This window comes from Conger conger, chromosome 7 (genome assembly GCF_963514075.1).
Source record: "Conger conger chromosome 7, fConCon1.1, whole genome shotgun sequence".
Lineage (NCBI taxonomy): Eukaryota > Metazoa > Chordata > Actinopteri > Anguilliformes > Congridae > Conger > Conger conger.
Window position 1 is genome coordinate 34558823 of NC_083766.1, and position 20336 is coordinate 34579158.

Below are 20336 nucleotides of genomic sequence, written 5' to 3' on the forward strand. Positions count from 1 at the left end.
CACCATCCTCAAAATCCAAAGCAACCAGTGATGCATATGGGCTCCTTGCAAGGATGACGTGCTGTCCATCTGAACACATCGACAATGCTAGCGTTTCATCATTGTGTCAGCCCCATCACAGGTCTCAAAGATTGATGTGAGAAGGATCCACTAGATGTCAGCCTCAACAGGACGGAAGGAATAAGTTATTCCTGTCACGAGGTATTTGGGCAGCTAGGCCTAATTGACTTTTTCCATCCGCTACTTGTCGGAAATATAAAACCAATATAAACCAGAGCCAATGTTCTTTGCGCTGATATAAGCGGATATACGGACGAGGAACAAGTTGTGTAGGCGTGCTGCCAATAGGCTATTTTATCAAATTAAATAGAACATTAAATAAGTACTAACGAACATTCAGCGGTTTCTTTCAGCGGTAGGCTCACGATGATTATCATTTAAATTAATTACAGATTGGCTGGACCTTTAACAGGATATATGTTTTGAATAAAATATATATATTGAAATAGGTACTGTCTGAAACACCTATGGTAAATGGTAACATTTTCAATATATGCTAATAAAGAAAGATTGTTATTGTTGGAGCCAAACAGGCCTACCTTTATGTTCTCCGCTCAGCTGGGCGCCGATGCCACTGCAATCAAGTCATGAAGCTCAGCACGTTCTTACGTAAGCACAGTTCTTTTTCTACTCTCACACTCCGCGGGGCTCTATTCTTTCTAACAAGATAAGCCACAATGGGAATTCTATGGCCCAGACCGAGCACACCGTCCGTGAATAATAATGGACAAGAAAACCGAAAAGTTGAGCCTGCTTTTAGTGATCAAATAAAATCGTGTCCTCGGAAATATAGATTTGTTTGGCTCTGAGTTGAACCGCATTTAAAACTCGCTTCATCGTAAAACTCGGGAGTTTCACTTTTCTACTAAACGCACACGCAAGCTGGTAATTGTCAAATCATTTGTTAATAGCAAGTGTTATATTGACAATTGGGTGAAGCACGTGGTAGTTATAGCACGGGTAAAACTCGGATCTGTCAATATTGAATGACATTTCGATGGTCAAGATTAAAATAGCTACAACCGTAACTAACTTAAATGTAAAATCGAGTCAGAGTTTATTAGAATCCATGTATCAGATGCAGGCTACTATGTCAGAGTTGATTAAACATTTGTTTATTGTGCCTATGTTCCGATGAGCAAAGCTTTATTTCAATCAGTTGTAGGCGACTTCATCTATGCGAAGGCGAGCCTAGCAATACAATATTGCCTATAGGCTGCGGCTTTAAGGTTTCTTATTTATAGCTACTGCGAGGATGAATTATTAAGCCTATTTTATGTATTTTTGTGGATTTGGCTCAAGAAGAAAACGTTGGACACAAATGGTACAAATGGTGTCCGTTAATTAAATTCGCTTTACCTGCAAGGAAAGAGAACGCGTTTGCGCGAGGCGCTGTTAAATTGTAGCATCTTATGCTGGTTTTAGTTTAGTTTCGGTTGATCATAAATGTTTAATTGGCAAATAGCCTACGTTAAGTCCCTGTTAAGTGCAGTCCTATTGAACTTTGTATTTGTTTGATATTTCATTTAATAAAGACATATTACACGGTAAAAAAGGTTATACAACTGATCAACAATTTACCCCTCGGAAGTGCTAAAATAATGTGTTAAACTTGACAATGTATGTATTGGAATGTGAGGCGGCATTTGCTTTTAGTTGATTCTTTTATCAATGTATAAATACACAATAAAAATAATTTACAGATTGTCTTTACAATATGTACGGCTTCCTTACTCGCAAAAATATTCACAAAAAAACACGGTCTGAAAAAAGATATTTGCCAGGGCGTAGGCTAGTATAGCGTATAATAATAATAATAATAATAATAATAATAATAATAATAATAATAATAATAATAATAATACAAGTAGAAGAAAAAAGTACAATTATTATCTTACACCTCCCATATTTAGATGATCGGTAAACAACTGCTCCTGTATATTTGACTCATGAAACACGGCTGTGTTCTATAACAAACCAGTACATAGTATTAAGTGTCAATGAATGTCCTCGCAAGCGTTTTAATAAATATAATTTTATAATGTTATTACTGATACTTAAAAAATGTTATATATCTGATTGGTACTACGTACAGCATATGGTTTGTCGATGTGAACCCTTTTCTGTAAATATGTCTTTAATTATAATAGATGTTCCGGGGAACAAATATCATCTTCGATATCGACATCGTCTTCATTTTCTTCGAGCATATAGTCCTGGTTCATTCCTGTTTTAACTTCTTCAGAATTTTTTTCACTGCTTTCGTTCTCACTTGTGTTTTCTATGGATCGATCCAGGTCACTTGGATTTTTCTGGTCGTCTTGGGTTTTCCTTAGCTGCTTTTTATGCTTCATCCTTCTATTTTGAAACCACGTTTTTACCTGTATGACAAAATTTGAATATTTACAAGCTAGAATCATATACGAATGTCTGTGAGAAATGGATTTCAGATTAAGCGTTCTTACCTGTGTTTCTGAGAGACTTAGCGCTGTTGCCAATTCAACTCTTTCTGGAGTAGAGAGGTACCGCTGTATTTCAAACCTCTTTTCCAGCCCTGACAACTGGGAATCTGAGAACACGGTTCGGGCCTTTCGCCGTCTGCAGTGCTTGCCAGGCAACTCTGGGTGATGCTGAAAGAGTGCCGGCACCTGCATCCCTTAAAAGAATAAACAACATTTGCGATACTATATTTTGTATTTTAATTATAATCATCATAATAATGGCAATACTAATGACCAAGCCTTGTATTAATAATTTCTGAATCTAATCTATAATGTGATATTAAAAATAGGCACAGCAGTAATTGTAATTCTTCTTTCAAATGGCGATTATTCTCTGAGACGCGCTGAAGCATTTAAATTCATAAATATGGAAACAATTTTATAGCCTAATAATTCAGTTCAGTGTGAACTTCGGTTATTACTCGCACTATCAATATTATTATATAGCCATCTTTTTCGTTCTCGTAGGAGACGCCAACAGCTTTTGCATTTTAGACATTGCCATGCTAATAATCAATACATTTCTGCATATTAACCTATATGCATGAAATGAGGACTGCTTTGTTTTAACATTTGAAAACAAAAATAACACAATGACAGTGCATTTCTAAGTATATTTTAACTTTTCGCAAGTAACGACAGCACAAGTTCCTTGTCCCAGTCCAAATTATTTAGCCCACTTTTGCACACACAAAAAAATATATCTATAAAAATAAAGTAAAAATAAAATCTCTACATACTCACATAATCATGTTTTTTAACTGTCACATTGACTTACCAGAGGTGAAGAAATAGGGGTGGTGCTCGGGCTTGTGGAGAGGATGGTGCGGGTGAGGCGCCAGTATAGGGGTTGGCATCAGTGGGTATCCGTATTCCAGAAGAGGCATCCGGGACGCCAGGGAGCCCGAGAAGGGCGAGTGAAAGACTTCTCTCAGCGGCTTGGGTTTGTGTAGCAAAATGTCTTCGATGAAGAACGACGTTGACCTTTGGGCTGGCATCTGGGGCACAGGAGATGTGTAGTTTAGATTCATCTCCAATCTCTGCAAAGACCGTGTGAGAACTGAGTCCCGTGAAGGTGGCGTTAATGTTATTTTCACTTCAACAACCACGAGGTATCAAACAACGAACCTCCCTCTCCTGAATTTTAGACCCTTAGAATTATAATCTGAGAAGAAACCCGTGAGTGGTACCAGGTGGATTCGTATTTATTGAAGGGGGGATGCCAGCAACAAATTGTAAAATAGATTTGTGATTAGCCAATAGCACAACGGTGGGGCGGAGGAATGAATTAGTTCTGTATGGATTAATTATACTGACGGAAACAGAGAGGGAGGGTCGCTCACCATGGTGCTGAAATACCGTTCTGGCAGCAGCCAGCCGGCTGTCCTTCAGCCAATGTGAGCCAATGTTTTAGACAAACTTGCTTTCATACAACCATAGTTCTTACAGGCCTAACATACACACGCCCTTTTATTTCAACAATTTGGTTATGTAAAGCAAGAAAAAACCGAATTGCTGTGGGCCTAAACTCTCGCATCATCACCGCCTTAGAAGTTTAGAAGCTGTATTAACAGTGTGTAGCAGCAGAAATAGTAGGCAGTATTGTTAAGTGCAACCTCAGTTCCAATAGTAGATTTATCATTCATTATATGCAATGTTATGTTGTTCATTTCATTAAACGTCGATATTAAACACTTAACATCGAAAGCATTTAATCTGTAGATATCAAACGTTATTAAGAAAATAGGCAAAGTAAATGCTAAATTATAAATAAACGAAGAAATAAATAAAATAAATATATTTATCCTTGTGTGTACATTTTTACTTCAATAATTTCTTTCTGTCGCCATCTGTTAATTTGTGACTGGTGTATTTGAAGAGATTACTGTATTGCAAGAGTCTAATACCTGCTAATTTCCCCCTAAATTGGCTCTAATTATCAATATTAAACTCTGTGAGAAAACAAGTACTTCTCTTTCATGTCCATGCTGGAGACCTTAATTTGTTGATATCGAGTTGTCATCACATTTCCAATCACGGTGGTTAATCCTGAAAGTGTTTTAATACATAGAATTCTCGCGGCAATGCTATTAGATAATTAGGGAAGATGTTTGGGCGGAAGTGCTAATCCTTGCGCGGGGGACAGGATTTCCATTCGACCAGGCAGGTAGAACAAATTAATTAGTGTATTCCATTAGTCCCGAAAGTGCATTACTCCAACAACTCCTAGACGCGCTCCTCCATATGTATGAGCTAGTATAAGATAAATAGATGAGCACCTTTAAGTGACTAAACATGGCAACGCTGCTCCGCGGTAATGAACATGTAAATGGGACAGAATGGTGAAGCAGGTTTCTGATGCGTTTCTGTTTTTTTGCCCATTTGCCTGAGCCAACACAAACAAATCAGCCTGCAAAGCAAACCAAGAATAAAGAAACAATTATTAAATGTATAGGTCTAAAGAAGACAAAAAACAGCCATAATTCACCATAAAGTTTAGCACTGGACGATCTTACACGTTGTCTCACCGCTGTTTTAAAACCGCTTTTATGGCAAAAATGTAATAATATTTGTATAATCAGAGTAGAAAAACATATTTTTGCTTGTTTTAACAGTTTTATCAGTTTTTTACTGCGTCCAACTGAGTTTGTAATGTGCAACAGTGAGACTTTTGTACCTTGGTGGAAACGAGAAAGCAAATGAATTAATGGTGAGGCAAATGTCTTTTCGTGGTTAATCAATAGAATCCATCCACTCGGCTGTTCGGTAAGCGGATTTTTCACTAGTCATTTCATCAAGTGAAATTTGGCGCCTGGGAGGCACTGCGTCACTGTTAAGTGGCACATTTGTCTGAGAAGCTTTAGAGATTAGGCTACCTGTAAGTTTTACATCTGTGAACGTCAATACATTTAAGCGATTTGATATGTATTTCTGTGTTTTACAGACATTTCACTTTACGCACAGTGCTATTTCTTTGCTTCGTTCACCAGCGATGTCGCCTACTCCAAATTTTGGTAAAATTTTGATTTATTTGCAATAAATAAATGGATTCCTGAAGCTTTGTGTTTCCATCTGCGGGAGAATATTTTATGCGTATTGTTTATTTGGGACATACACACATATGAAGAAGTCGAACGCTGGAAGACGCACACAATATAGGCATGACAATACACATAACTTGTTCACAGAGCGTGCCAAATATATTCATCAGAAAACTATAAAGGTGCTCATGCGCTATAAGTAAGAACTATAGCTATAGCCTAGATAAATATTATAGGCCTGTGAAGCAGATTAGACTATTGCCGTTTAACAGCATTTCACTGTTCTATTGTGTAGACCTATATGTTAGACTATTTTTGACAGGCGGTCAAAAATCGGGTGCCCTTAATACTACATACTGTTGTTAGCCCATACCAGACTACCGCATGCTGGTTTGGAATAATGGGAAACGCTGTTGTTAATATAATTTATATACAACTATTTATATTAGTCTGAAATGACCAGATCCACGTGTTCCAGTTTATCAATCTGGTGGTAACATTTTCCATCCAGGAAGATTGCAGGCCCTACGTATTATCCTTATTGGGTCTTCAGACAGAACAAGGAGCTGTGAGCGAATCCAATATCACGTAGGCTAAATCCACTGAAATTAGCCTAGTTTAATATTATATGCTCACTAGTAGCCTAAATAAGTAAATATGCAAGAAAAATAATACTTGTAATCTCATAAAAATGAAAATAAATCTTTGCCCACCTGTTACAGTGGCACCTTATAACTGTGCCCTTTCAAAGGAGACATTCAACTGATCGCCATTTTTCCTGCTACCCTTTGCTGGGGAGAAATAGAGTTCGGAGCATCATGTGAACTGTAAGCCTAGTTGTGCAGAGAAATACTAATGATGTCCGTATATTATAGGGATATGAAAGACACGGGAACCTCTCTTTATGTACTCCTGGTAATATTTAACTGTAAATCAAGTACAGAAAGCAAAAGAAAGCGTAAAAAGTGGAAACAGAAGTGAGGTTTTTCAATTTATCCTAATTGTGCTGCCACAAACCCACACATTGCCTATAAAATAGGGATAAATCCAGGCGTGTTGAATCTATTTCACGAATGGAATGCCAATATTAAAACAGTCATCGAAATGGAACGGAAATAATAGATCGTTTGCTGACCATTTATATTCTCTTTCCTAGTTCTTTAATTTTGTTACATAATAGTGTATAGTAAGGAGAATGTAGTAGCCTAGATAAATGTGAACTTAAAAAAAAAGAGGCTCCCCGTCAAGAGAGTGCAGTGGTCTGATCCGCGGAGAGATCGATTGCACCTGACTTCTATCTACGATTTACTAGTATGCGAGACTGTATATCTGCTTAGCATGCTACAAACCAACATCACAAACCGAATATGCTCACGGCGATAACTACAACATCTAGGCGATTCCTGTAGCCGCTTCAGGAATGCGAGCTGATACGCGCCAACCGAAAAAATAGACGCAATTTTTGAAGCAGAAAAAGGGCCAGAAGAAGTCTTTATATAGCTATAAGACCGGGGGATGGGAGAGATTGCAATCGCAAAGGGCACCTGTGGTTAAAAAATCGCTGCAGGCAAAAGGCCACTTTTGCTGTGGCAGGGCAGGGGGCATATGCTTTTGGATATTCTGGTGACTATCTGTGAACGTACCAGACCGATTTTTGATAAAAGTGAAAAGCTGTCAAGTAAATACTTTGTATGTTGGCTACGTCATATATAGGCTAGATTTCGCTCAACGAAAAAGTACACGACAGCTGCATAACACTGGCAACAGACCATAATAGGCCACTTCAGCCAATAGATAATTATCGCATAAAGAGAGTTTAACCACGAGGAGAATTAAATAGAGGATTAAATGAGATAATTAAATAGATAGCCTGCACCCTTCAAAGGGCCCCTGAAACGTGACATCGTATTCCACGTCCGAAGGTTAAGCAACTATCAAGATAATTATTAGTCTCCTACTTATTTGTAATGAGAGTTCGCTCACCGCTGGCTACACAAACTGGGCAACAAAAGGTAGCCTACATTTTGGGAGTAGACAATAGATATCTTCAAAAAATTCCCTTTACCAATGAAAAGGAAAGAGGAAAATGGGTCTGTAAATAAATAAGTTTAAAAAAAAATAATAATAACAAAAATACATAAACAGCGTTAGGAACAGTCTTTTTAGCAAAAGTATCAGTATCAGCGTTGAGCCGCTATTAACCCTGGTGTTGTGTGCACCCTGCGTTCACAGGCTCAAAAATGACCCACCTTCACCGGACCCCCTGCGATAAAGCCTCTTCATTGAATTTGAAAGGCTACGTCAATATTTTTCATGTAGAAACAACCTGTCACTGATCAATAAATCCGTTTTCCTACCTCACAGTCCATCGAGACTGTCTACATCACTTGTTTTTACTCCAAAACGCACTTTTTTATTTATTTATTTTTTTACTGTGATAGATCGTCTGGTGCGTGGCGCTTTGATGATGACTTCTAACGTCATAACTGCCGGGTTCAAAAGAAAACTATTAAGACAATCTTTTTATCATGATATTGATATTAAACATAAAAATAAAAATGAAAAAGGGAATTGTTTAACTTTTTAATGGTAGGCTCACTCCTGGAAAAGTTATCAAATTTCAAATTTTCAGATTTCACTGCTAGTATCATTTTTAACCCTGAGGAAAACGCGATAGCTAAAAATATATAGAGGATTCAGGAATATGAAAGCGACTTCTGTTGTGCTATCCAGAGGGAAACAGACGAGTAGCTGAAGTATGCAGGGAAGATGATAGCCTTGATGTCAACTTGCTGCTGGTTTCCATCTGAAGGGGACAGGTGCACGGCGGGTGCATCAACCCGGATATGGTTTCCGACTTCCGTAGCTGGACGTACGGTGGTGGATGTTCATTCGCTCTACTGTAATTTGTCTGGTATCCATATTTACAGGGTACTACATACTTGCAATGAAAACATGATGAACCCCTTCCTCTTGAGCTCCGTTAGGGCATGGGGTGGGAGCAGTCCAATTGGGAGTCTTTTTTGTTTGTTGAGTGCGATGCAACTACAAACAAAGGGTCTTCACCCATCAGAAATGACTGGATCCTGCGCTTGTTTTCACAGTTACCCTGACCATGTTTCATTGGCAGTGAGAAAAGTTATTATTTAGGTCAGTACCGCCGCCATGAGCAGTCTAAGTAGAAAGTGTGGTTTTCTGTTTAAGGACAGTGAGGATTATTGTCCTGGGTTTCTCACCTTCCACCCCACTGTGCGTTCTGTGTTGGAGACTGTTACACGGTCTGCATACTGCACCCCCTGTTGATAACCTTGTTGTTCGGCAAGGAGTTAGTTGGGCTCATAAGCCAATCACTGGGAACCTGTACGTCTTGTGCCTATTGTAATTAAGGGGGTCCACCAAGAAAGGTGGTATATCTGCTCAGATAGTCTAGCAGGATTAGAGGAAAAAAATATTATTCAACTGGGACCGGGATCTGAAACTCCCTGTATAGAATAAATCATTGTTGCAATTCTTACAATTGGTTCTTTATGATAAATCAGAACCAGTACCAATTTAATCTTCTGTTTTTTCAGCCATTGCTGAACATGGTATTTGCACATGGTATTGCACTGATGTAGACTTTGTGTGATTTAATGAGGTTGTTAGACACAAATGATTTTTTAAACCAAATGTCTCTTTTTATATCTGTTTCTGAAGTCACTCAATGCCCTGCTCCATGTCCTAAGAACCAGTTGTAGTGCATACTGTTACTAGGGACCTGGACTAGGAGCAATGTACAGTATTTAACTTTCATTTCTTCGGTAAGTATCCAGTTCTGTAAATTAGATTGCAGTGTTGTGAATTTCATAAAACAGCAGAGCTGGTGGAGCTTGTGAACTGTGCATGATTGATACGTCCCACATTGTCTGTGAAACGTCACGTGATTGGTTGCCCTCTGGGCCAGGTTCAGTGTTCTAGTATTTTCCAGCCAGATGGTTAGAGTGAACTCAACCAGTTGCCCTTTGCTTACCATGAAGGCATTCCTTTTTCAAAAATGAGCACCCCATTAATAAACCAAGCTTACGTGTATTGAAACACACTATTATGAGTCTTTTGAGAAACAACAGAGGTAGAAGGTGTAATCGTTGGAATTGTATTTCATTTCAATAGTTAAAGGTACTTCTGCAAGTCAAATAGACAAACAGGTACACTGCATTTCAGCTTTTTTATTTGTATATTATTGCTTGGTATTCAAAGACCCATGTCCTAAAGGTGAACAGGGAATCAGAGCTGATTTTAAAACTCAGGTGCAGGGATGAGGGCTTCTCATGATCTTTATAAATAGAGAATAGTGCTTCTCCGAATTCTTCTAATGGGCATTGGAGCTCCTTGGGCATTCATGCATCCGATAGGCACACATGTAGAATATTCCTTCCAAATAGAAAAAACAGATATTTAACATGTTAAACACTTTGCTTAATGCTTGGTTATGAAATGGCATGTAAGCCTAGACCTATCCCTGCATACCGTATATGTATAATTATAAATTAAAGTTCACCATAAATATTACTTCATATCAGACTCAAGATAAGGTCCGGACATTACCCCATTGTTGAGGTAATCTATCCCTTTTGAAAAATATGGGGGTGAATACTTTTGCAATTCACATTTTTTGTATTTAAATCTACATTTTTATAAAATCACACACATTTGCAGAACTTTCAAAATCCTAAAAAGTCAAAAGTTTCTATCTGTGCCATACCTGAAAAGAAGGTGAGCACCACAGCCACCCAGCCAATGATGTACGACCAGGAGAACCTCCAGTTCCCGTATCGTTTACCGTAGTAATTTACTGTTACACCGGTATAAACCGCCATCGCCAGCAATACAAAAAAGCCTGTAGACAGTGAGAAGAAGTGTTTTGGGCACATATGTCACATCACATCCTATACATTCACACCTTTATATGTATGTTAATGGAGTCACAGGCACAGAGAGGTGCCTTTTTTTGTTTCGTTTTTGCATCTGGGAATTATACACATTACGTTTATACAACGTTTCTCAGTATTGTGTTTTGCTTAAGCTATCTTTCGCAGGTACTGTATGATAATACATTTGATTTAATAGGATGCATAAGACATTGCATTGATCAACATGAGTATTTTATTCTCATATTAGGCTAGTAATCATGTGATATAAATATAATGCAATTCTACAATGTATTTCCTACCCATAGGTGCTATAGTGAGTGTGGTGCTTCCAAAGAAATGGCAAAGTAACGGTTTCTTTCAGCCATTTCCACGCCCCGCACTGTGGGTAACCCATCCTGGGTTAGGTTAACCCATCCAGGGGGTGGTTAACCCATCCGGGGGGTGGAAACGCAGCATGAAGGACGTCGGCCGCACAGGCCACTTACATGAGATGAAGAACAATATGCCTGCAGCAAAGGTCTTATCGAAGCGGTCGAAGGAGGAGTAGTGGATGAAGGCCATGATGCCAATGATGATTCCGATGAAGCAGGCCAGCAGGGAGAGGATCATGAAGGCTCTGGTGGCGTCCCAGTAGGCTGGAGGTTTGGGGTTAAAGTGTCTCATTAAGCCAGGAAAACGCCTGAGATGTGCTGCACACATGCTGTCAGAATACAGACGTCTGCCAAGCAAATAGATCATATATGTACTACAGCGGTTTCCTCGATCTATGTTCTCAACGTGACACAGGACACACACTTATAGGCCAGATTCTGTCAACCCTGGCCCTTAACTTGCCATTCAAGTAATTGTATTGATAAGCGTTAATATTTCTTCACATATACATTAATAATATTAACATATAAGCACAGTTTGGTCAACTGACAAATTAATTTGTCTGCAATGGCTGATCCAGTGGCCCTCTGTGCACTTGGGATAGCTTCATGGTGCAATGGTTAAGGAACAGACCAACTGTCTGTGGATATACATACAAGCTGTATAACAACCTGTACTGATGTAGAAATGTGTTGAAATTTTATCCAATTTCTCCATGTTTTATCCATGATTTCTTGTATCTATGCTAATTTTCTGCACCTGCATTATAACAAAGCTAATCATCCCATCATGGCCATTGTGTAGTGTGTTTTTTTAGAAAGCAGTTTTATACATATGAAACACTCGTTTTCTTATTGGTTTAATCTAATGCTTGCTTTGCTCTGGATAACTTTGAGTGGTAAATGGCAAGTAATTAAATATCACACCATTCAAACAGCTGACTGTAATTTGCAATCAAAAAACCCAGTAAACAGCTATTATACCGCATCTTTGAGGTCGTTTGCATGATTCCAAGCACCATTAGTCTGTCAGTCACCTGAAGAATTCCCCGATGGCTTTATTCTTTTATTTGTTTATTAATTTATTTAATTTTGGTCACTTGAACGGCCTCATTGTAAATCAACAAATGACTCAGAGAGAGGATAGAAAAAACGAGAGCCTGACAAAGGCAGCATTGTTCTCCGTGTCTCCGTTCCCCGGCGAGCTTACCGATGCTGTCTGTGTGTGTGAAGCATTTTCCGGGCATACAGTACCGCCATAGACCCTGGTGCATGTAGTTGTTTGAGTGTCGGTACTGCATCCAGTAATCTGTTGCTGTGGAAACAATCAGGAGGATATTCCCTACGCCGGCACAGAATAACCCTCCGCCCATGAAGCTGTACATCCTGCACCTACGGACAGACTGACGGACAGGAGGCTAGTTAGCATCGGGGTGGTCAATTGTGAGACCCTCCATTCAAGTGTACTTCTGTGGAGTGAAAATAATTGGCTGTAATCGGACTGCAATGAACACATTATTTCCAATGGATTGAACTAAGAGGACACAGGCAGGGATTCACAGTGTACTCTGCCGGATCGATCAACATGAATTGACTGTGATGTGTTGTGATGGTCAAAGGGAATATCATGTATATATAAATTAATTAATACATTTACGCCCTAGGCCTACATGTAGCATTATTACATTTTCATTTAATTGGCTGAATTTATTGTAAAATGTCCTGCTCAGTATGATTTACCGTGAAATAGAGGTTTATGGCTGGTTGCCAATATGGGCTTTAATGAATCAGGGTTTAAAAAGGTTTTAATGGATAATAAATAGTGAAAAAATAATTCACAGTACGGCAGTTTTTTTATTTTATTTTTTAGTGTGTCAGATCCATCAGATCATCATTGTAGATCTGGAGTGTGGAATGGATTTTGTCAGTCTACATTGGGTTACATGTTCAAATACTCAAAATCTAATTTGGTTTTGAATGAACCTTTCTTAAAATTATATATGTATAATTTTCTTGTTCTATGAATTCCATATGAATATATACTGAATATTTTATACAGATCTTTTATGTATGCCTATTTTTGCATTTAAAATTTCAAGCTCTTGGTCGCTGTAACAGCTATCCATTTTTTCATCCAATTCATCCAATCCGGGTGCTGGTTCTACAACAGCCAGTAGGTGGCGACCCTGTTTTTGTCGATTTGAAAGCCACTCTGCTGTGTGAATTAAGCACTGTGGGTGTATTCAAGCCCAATTACAATATGATACTGCACTATACTGAACAACTGATAATGTATAGTTTACATATGAAACTGTTATTTTTGTTATAGGTCTATTTTATTTTGCTGAAATTATTTTGTTTTTTTAAGACAAAAAATAAGATATTTAAGTAAATAATGATTTTAGATAAATAGATATTTTTTCAATACAAAATGGAATAGATCACTTTTTTCCACACTGTTGAATGCTATACTTTGTTTTGTGCATACATAAAAACATCTGAAGTGATCACCAAAGTTTTCACATGTGTAAATCAAACATGTAAATAAGGAAACATTAACTTTCATTTATATTTTTAGCAAGAAAGTATATAAAACATTTAACCAGAGATGTAACCCATCAGGTAGACGTATGTGTTACCTGGCACAGTAGTCTCTCATGTTGAGAAATACCTGCCACAGTGATAATTTCAACCATTCATTGTGTAAAAAAAAACATTGAAAAACCTTCACCATTACAGTTAAACTTGGTCGCAACAAACTTGATGTTTTGTGATTGTATCCTTACAGAATTACATAAATAAGAGAGAAAAACCTACCTTTACTGATCCTTTCTAGGGAGACTAAGTGACTCCGTAATAAAGTTGGGTTGTCTGTCAAAATACAGCAAGGCCCTATAATGCCAAGACAGGCAGTTTTCCAGCAGCTAATAGCACTAAGGCTTTTCCAGCAGCGATTAGCCCTGACGGTGTGCTGGTGAATAGGAAACAGGGAAAGAACAAACAGAGCACGGGGAAACAAAGGGACTGGCCGGGCCACAGCCAATCAGAGCACACTAGTTTTGTAGTTTGGGAATCTGCTGAAAAAACAAAAATATTTAAAGCTTGCAGGTTTAAGTAATACTGATGACTTAGTAGTTTCGATTGAATATCCAGGACTAAAATCTCTTTAGTTGAGGGGAGTCCAAGCGTTAAATTGGAGCCCCTACCACGGCCAACAAAGTTTATTTTATGTTTTATTTTTTAAAAGTTAAAACAAACTTTTAATTTAGTAGAACATTTACTTTTGCTGGTCAGTGGAACAACAAGATTGTTCTGATAATATAGCCATTAAATGCAAAAGGAAAAATTTGCATTAGTGAAAATGTAAATGTGTTTTACAGTATTATCTGGTTACATAGCAAAAATATTTGTGTCTTGCATAGTTTACATGTGTCCAATAGGAAGCACATGTACTGTGTTAGAAAGGTAATCTATTTGAGATTTTTTGCAGATCATTTCCAGTGTCAACAATTTAGATCCAGAACACTTCTTTTTATAGCACCCATATACTTGCATATGGGAAATATGAATGGTTTTAGTGCTTCTTTATATCTTTTTCATTTAATTCCTCATATTTTAAGAAAACATTGTGTGAGAGAATAGTGATAATCAGGCCTGGATGTATTTTTTTCTGAAACTAACAGTGCATGTGCTCTATAGTGGATAATGATGGATACTCTTCTGAAAGTTCATGATTCTCTGTTTCTGTGACTCATGTTGATGTTGTCCGATGCTCTGGAACAGTAAAAAGGTTGTTTCTAGAAAGGTCCTCCACATTTAAGTAGATAGATCCTCCACATTTAAAGGGACAGCTTGTTTCTCGTTCCCTGATGGAAACATCCTTTCCTCCTGGCAAACTCCTGCTGACTCACTGACATCACATGTTGGACCATGAGTAGTTCACCTGAACCTGGACAGCAACTAATGTCACTGTTAGATGACTGTAGGTATAAAGTTTTGCTATACAGTATATATTATATTTAATTTAATTAATTATATGAATCGTATAATATTTATTTTATCTATCCCTTGTTTGTACATGAAAAACAAGCAGAAGCTTTGCTGCCATACTTCTCTAACCTAGTTGCAAAAAGATGAATCAGTTAAGCTGCAGACATTTGTAAATAAGATTAAAGTATCTGGAGAATTGACCATACACATGTCCTGTCTCTACAGCGAATGTTCAGGTGTGTCTGAACATGATTCAAAGGTGACAAATGGTTAAAAATGATGGTCTATAATGATCCATAATGAACAGATGTACTATTTACTTTTCTACTTACTCTAGCAATCACAGAAATACATTTTTGATGTTGTCTACTGTATAAAGAAGCCGGTTTCAAGGTGAGTTTTCCTTAGATCAATAATACCATTGGCAGCCTTTAGTTTTATTGTATGTTTTAAAGATAAAATGGGCATAAACAGAAATTCACATCAGAATATTATTGCAGCTATTATTCCAAGCTTCTTTCGGGTTGGCAAAATAACACTAAGGAATTTGACTATGTATTCAAATGCGGCCATTCAATGAATCAGTAAATTGATTGTTTATATTCAGACACATTAAAATCGTAGCATTGAAAAGAAGAAAGAGCACCCTTTCATTGAAGAGAGTCATATCTTGCCCCTGTGTCAATAATGCATTCTTTGGCTGTGCAGACGGGCATTTCTCCCTTGAACATAAGCTCCAGAAGATGAAAGGAGGCGGGTAGGTCCATTACATGCATTAGAGCAAGTTACTCGGACCAATTGACGACCACAAAATACAGCAGGAAAGGATTTTCTTTCAAAGATGTGAGTGCCACACTTACACCACACTTCATTTTTATAGACCACTGTCTATTTTGTTCTATTTCAACCATGCCTCTATGAGGCCATTTGATATCATCCTGTACTTTCAAAGTGGACAACATGTTTCTGCGATGGAAAAGCAATTCCATATCAAATGCATCTGCCTTTTCAAAGGCGCATTCTGTTTTGAAAAAGAAGCATTTATATGTGTGCAAGGGAAAAGTGGCCAGATATACTGTCGGTAGATGGTGGAAAATAAACAAGCGACCGCAATAATACAGAAGAAATGAATCTACTTAAAGGAGAGGAAACAGAAAATGGTTCCACAACTTTAATGATATACGTTTATGCATTTACATGGTGATGAGTCTGAGGACTAACATATCTCTCACGCATGTACACACTTTGGGTACATTCCAATCACTTATTTTATCCATCCTCGTCTTCTCCATCCTTGTGTGTCCTGGAAATTGATCGAGGAGGCAATGAGGAGGCTCCAGCCCTGCTATAAATTCCAGCTATCACCAGCTTGAAATTCCAGCTACCAGCTGTTTTAAAACATAGCTTGAGCTGGTCAAACCGTGCTCAGTATTCAGCTGGTATAACTGGTCTACCAGCTACCAGCTGTTTCAAAACATAGCTTGAGCTGTTTTTTTCAGCAGGGAAGAGAAGGCTTCAGTGATGATACACTGAAGTCCAGCCATTGCAGAAGTCCAGCCATTGCAGAAGTCTTTTTCCATGTGATATATAAATGAGGGCGGCCTGTAACATAGTGGTTAAGGTACATGACTGGGACCCGCATGGTCGGTGGTTCGATCCTCGGTGTAGCCACAATAAGAGGAGGATTGTCTCCTGCATAGTCTAATCAACTGTACGTCGCTCTGGATGAGAGTGTCTCCCAAATACCATTAAAGTAATGTAATGTAATGCATTCTGACTAAGCACAGATTTCATTTTGGCTTAATTCATCAGTATGGCATCCTTGCATCTCTTCCTGCAGTCCTCTGGTGGCTGGAGCAAAGGAGCAAGGAATTGACTGGAGGAAGAGATTTTCACGGACTGAAAATAAACGATTGGAGTGAACTCTCTGTACTTTGTTGTGATCATGTTTTTCTGCATGATTGCTTGTCATCCTTCCAAATGGATACAGGTGTACCTTCCCCTGAAGGAGGAAGAGGAGTTGAGGAGATGTGGAACATGGTCATAGCAGCAAAAAAACAAAATGGTGTTTGCGTGATGTTTTTTATGTAAAGATGTAGATTTATAGTGCACAAGTGCATGCTGGAGGTTGCAGTCTGGCTTTGAGTTGTTCTCCTTGGTTATGTCAAAAGAGGAGTGAATGGCAAGAGGGGATATCATCCACCCTGCTGTGTGACCCTTTCAGTTTGGTTGCCTCAGGGAGAAGATAGTGATTGTTTATCGTTGTTTTGTTTTACTTTTGGATATTCTCAAACTGCTCCTAAAGAATATAGAGAGGACACAATCAAAGAGGCCTGAAGGCTGACCTGGTCAATAATGGAGGTCATTTTCATACAGCTTAACTGGGGGTGAAACGGTTATCAATTTTTTTCAAATAAGACACAGCCTTACAAAGAAAATAATGTACATTTGGTAAAGAAATCACGTTATCCATTCACTTTGTACATGCCCTTGACCATGGCTTTTTGAGTAGTTCTCACTGTACCCCTTTAAACAGCTTGGTATTGAGGCATTTCATAATAAGCACCTGGTAACAGTAATGCATCACTGTGGAATTGAACTCCAACCATTTTGATTACACACTTTGACTGCTATCAATAATGCCTCACATATTGTGCTTCCAAATCTTCTTCTCTCCTGGCTTCTCTGACTCCATCCCAAGGCCCAGCTTTTCTTGTCCGGTATGTGCGCTGCTGAGACTCCTTTATCGCTGGCTGTTGTTAGCGCCCTTGGCTAATCAGCACAAAGCCACAGCAGACTTTTCTTCTTTCCTCCACCTTCCTCACTTGAACCTTCATGTCTGCCTGTTCCTGCTCTCAGCAGATAAAAGGATGTCTGGCTTTTATCTCAGCAAGCACAAAACTGCCAGAGTGCTCAGATTTGAATGCTTTAATGATCTACATCTTTGAAAAAAAAAGAAATTCAGCGAGTGACTATAAACACAGGATATGATTGCATGTCATCCTAAGCTACTGTACGTCTTTTCTGGGGTTTTCAGCCCTGGCCCCCGCACACATCAGTACCATTAATATAATGACGAATACAGAATTCAGCCCCTAAATCATACATTTTATATTTACTGAAAATAATGGCCTCTTAAACAATAATTCCACATGCTATATTAAACAACAAGACAGTACTGCATATTCATGAGAATTAAACTAATACCAAAGTGCTATATTTCAGACAAAGGTCACTGGATATTTACTCCATAGAAAGGCAGTCATTTGATTATTTCAAGGTCGAAGAGAATGTCACTTTGACGCAGTTCGTTCTATTGATGGTGCACCTCTTTGTGGACGCCGCTCTCCCTTAGTAACATTCTGCAAAAACCTGTTCCAGTCACGGTTTCCTAAATCTTAATGAATGCTGCTGGTGAAGTGTTTCTGAATCCTTTAAGTCACCAGGCACATCCCCACTAAATGCTTAAATCAACTCTTTTGAATTTCATTCGGGAAGCTACGGAAGTCTAATTTGTGCCACAGGCACTTTCAGTATTTTTTCTCAGCATTTAACCAGTAGCCTTAATCAAAAGAGCATACAGACGATGTTCCCCCTCCTTCCCTGTCTCTCCACCTCTTTCAGGCTGCACTATGTTCATGGAAAAAAGAACCCCTCCACTTAACCACTTAAATGAATATATCAAGAAACTAATTTGTCGTTTTAATTGCGTGATTTAAGGAGACGCTGCTTCACTTTGCCTTGTCCTATTCTGCTTCATTTCCAATGTGAGCATACATTAGATTGATCCATGAAAGACTGCAGAAATCACAACACTTAAGTCTTTTCATTTCCTCCATAATTAAATAATTGAAATTCCTGTCAGTGTCTGCACTTTAGTGGCAGACAAACATCGGAGGCACCGGAGAGAGGAGAGAGAGCGAGCAAGAAGGAGAGAGAGAAATGTTTTTTATATATTTTTTTCCTCTCTCCCTTTTTCAGGAGAGCGAAGATTCATTCCATCTGTTGAAAAACCCTGAAAATAGATCAGCACACATCCATTTTGTCGAGATTTACAGCTCCCATTAAGTGATTGCTTGTAGAAATGGCGGGGGACATTTCTCCCAACAGATTCTTTGAAACACTGCTGGTAGACATTAGGGACACATTACTGTGTCCCATTTTCTCTCTGCTGCAAGGATATCCATTAAGGTGTCTCACAGCCCTAAATTTTTCCATTTTCTCTGTCACTAAACTTGACTCACACATTAGTCCTTTCTCTGTTTCGTAATTTACGGGTACAAATTATATCAGTGGAAAGCCAGCTCTCTTTTTGTGCTCTCCACTGTTGCTGCTATTTGATGTGACCGATTCTGAAGAGTCAGATTGGACACATTATTATGGTTAAACATGATTGATAGGAAGGTGTGCAAAAGGTCTACCTGTTCCTGCCCACACTCAGGAAACCAGCCAGCAAGGAAAAGCTCTTTCTTATTTTCCTGTGTGTACAAAAAGGTGCTGTTGGCCAGAGCATGTCATGCCTGTCACGTGCCACACCTTTTTTCGCTGGGCTATGATGGTAGTAAATCGTGGATAAGCATAGATCTGTAAAATCTCCTTTGAGTATAGCATTGCCTTGTAATATAAATGGGGTTGCTATCATAATCATCTCAAAAAACTCCATTCCATTATAAGAAAGAAATACACTGAAAATGTATTGAAATTAAATATATTATTCAAGATATTGCAACATAATATGGGTAAATATTGGTACTATCAGATATTGGTACGTACAGTGAGCATACTGTATTTTGTTTTTATTTCGCTCTTTATTTCAACATTTTAGATGTGTAATTCACATGTGGTTAAAGTGGAGGTGCAATGTACTACGTACCTGCAGCCATCCTCAGTGTCTGCTTGCTTCAGGGTCTAGTTGTATTAACCCTTTTCTCTTTGCCCCCCTAAAGGGCAATATCCACCTATTTTGTACTAGTCCTATAGGTCAGTAGTCAGTATCTCAAAAACTGCACACACATTTGGAGACTTAAATTGAATAAGTGGCTTCTGAGAAGGACAAATTTCTATCAGAACATGTACATACAGTGTACACAAAAGATACATGAAAATACAAAAATTGCAATGTAACATAATGATAATATTATGATTATGATAGCAACCCCATTTATGTCCCAAGGCAATGCCATATTCAAAGGAGATTTTGCAGATCTTTGCTAATCCACAATTTGCTACCATCATCATAATAATAACAACATAATACTTTATGTTTTTATAGTGTAGCACTGAATAATTTCTATGTCAAAGACCAATCCAGAACTACTATATTTGTGCACAAAAATGTCAACGTGTGTACAAAGTTGGCCAAAAATATTGACAGGCATTAAAAACTGCAAGTGTCCCCAAATCTCTCCAAATACAAAACATCTGCATATATTTTTGTTCAGACACATGAATGATCAGAAAAAC

At 38.3% G+C, this 20336-nt stretch overlaps 2 protein-coding genes across 2 annotated transcripts; both read right to left on the bottom strand.

The window, feature by feature from the left end:
• Window positions 1-2201: 2201 nt before the first annotated feature.
• On the bottom strand, window positions 2202-3592 carry bsx (brain-specific homeobox). The gene is made up of 3 exons (XM_061247461.1): window positions 3340-3592; window positions 2526-2716; window positions 2202-2441 (listed from the first exon to the last, which is right to left on the bottom strand). The coding sequence occupies exons 1-3, from the start codon at window positions 3590-3592 to the stop codon at window positions 2202-2204; spliced, it is 684 nt and encodes a 227-aa protein (XP_061103445.1).
• A 6358-nt stretch (window positions 3593-9950) lies between these two features.
• On the bottom strand, window positions 9951-12327 carry lim2.1 (lens intrinsic membrane protein 2.1). Its single transcript, XM_061250176.1, has 4 exons — window positions 12094-12327; window positions 10998-11147; window positions 10344-10478; window positions 9951-10012 (listed from the first exon to the last, which is right to left on the bottom strand). Exons 1-4 carry the CDS (start codon window positions 12266-12268, stop codon window positions 9951-9953), a joined length of 522 nt encoding a protein of 173 aa, XP_061106160.1. The 5' UTR covers window positions 12269-12327.
• Between the last annotated feature and the right edge of the window lie 8009 nt (window positions 12328-20336).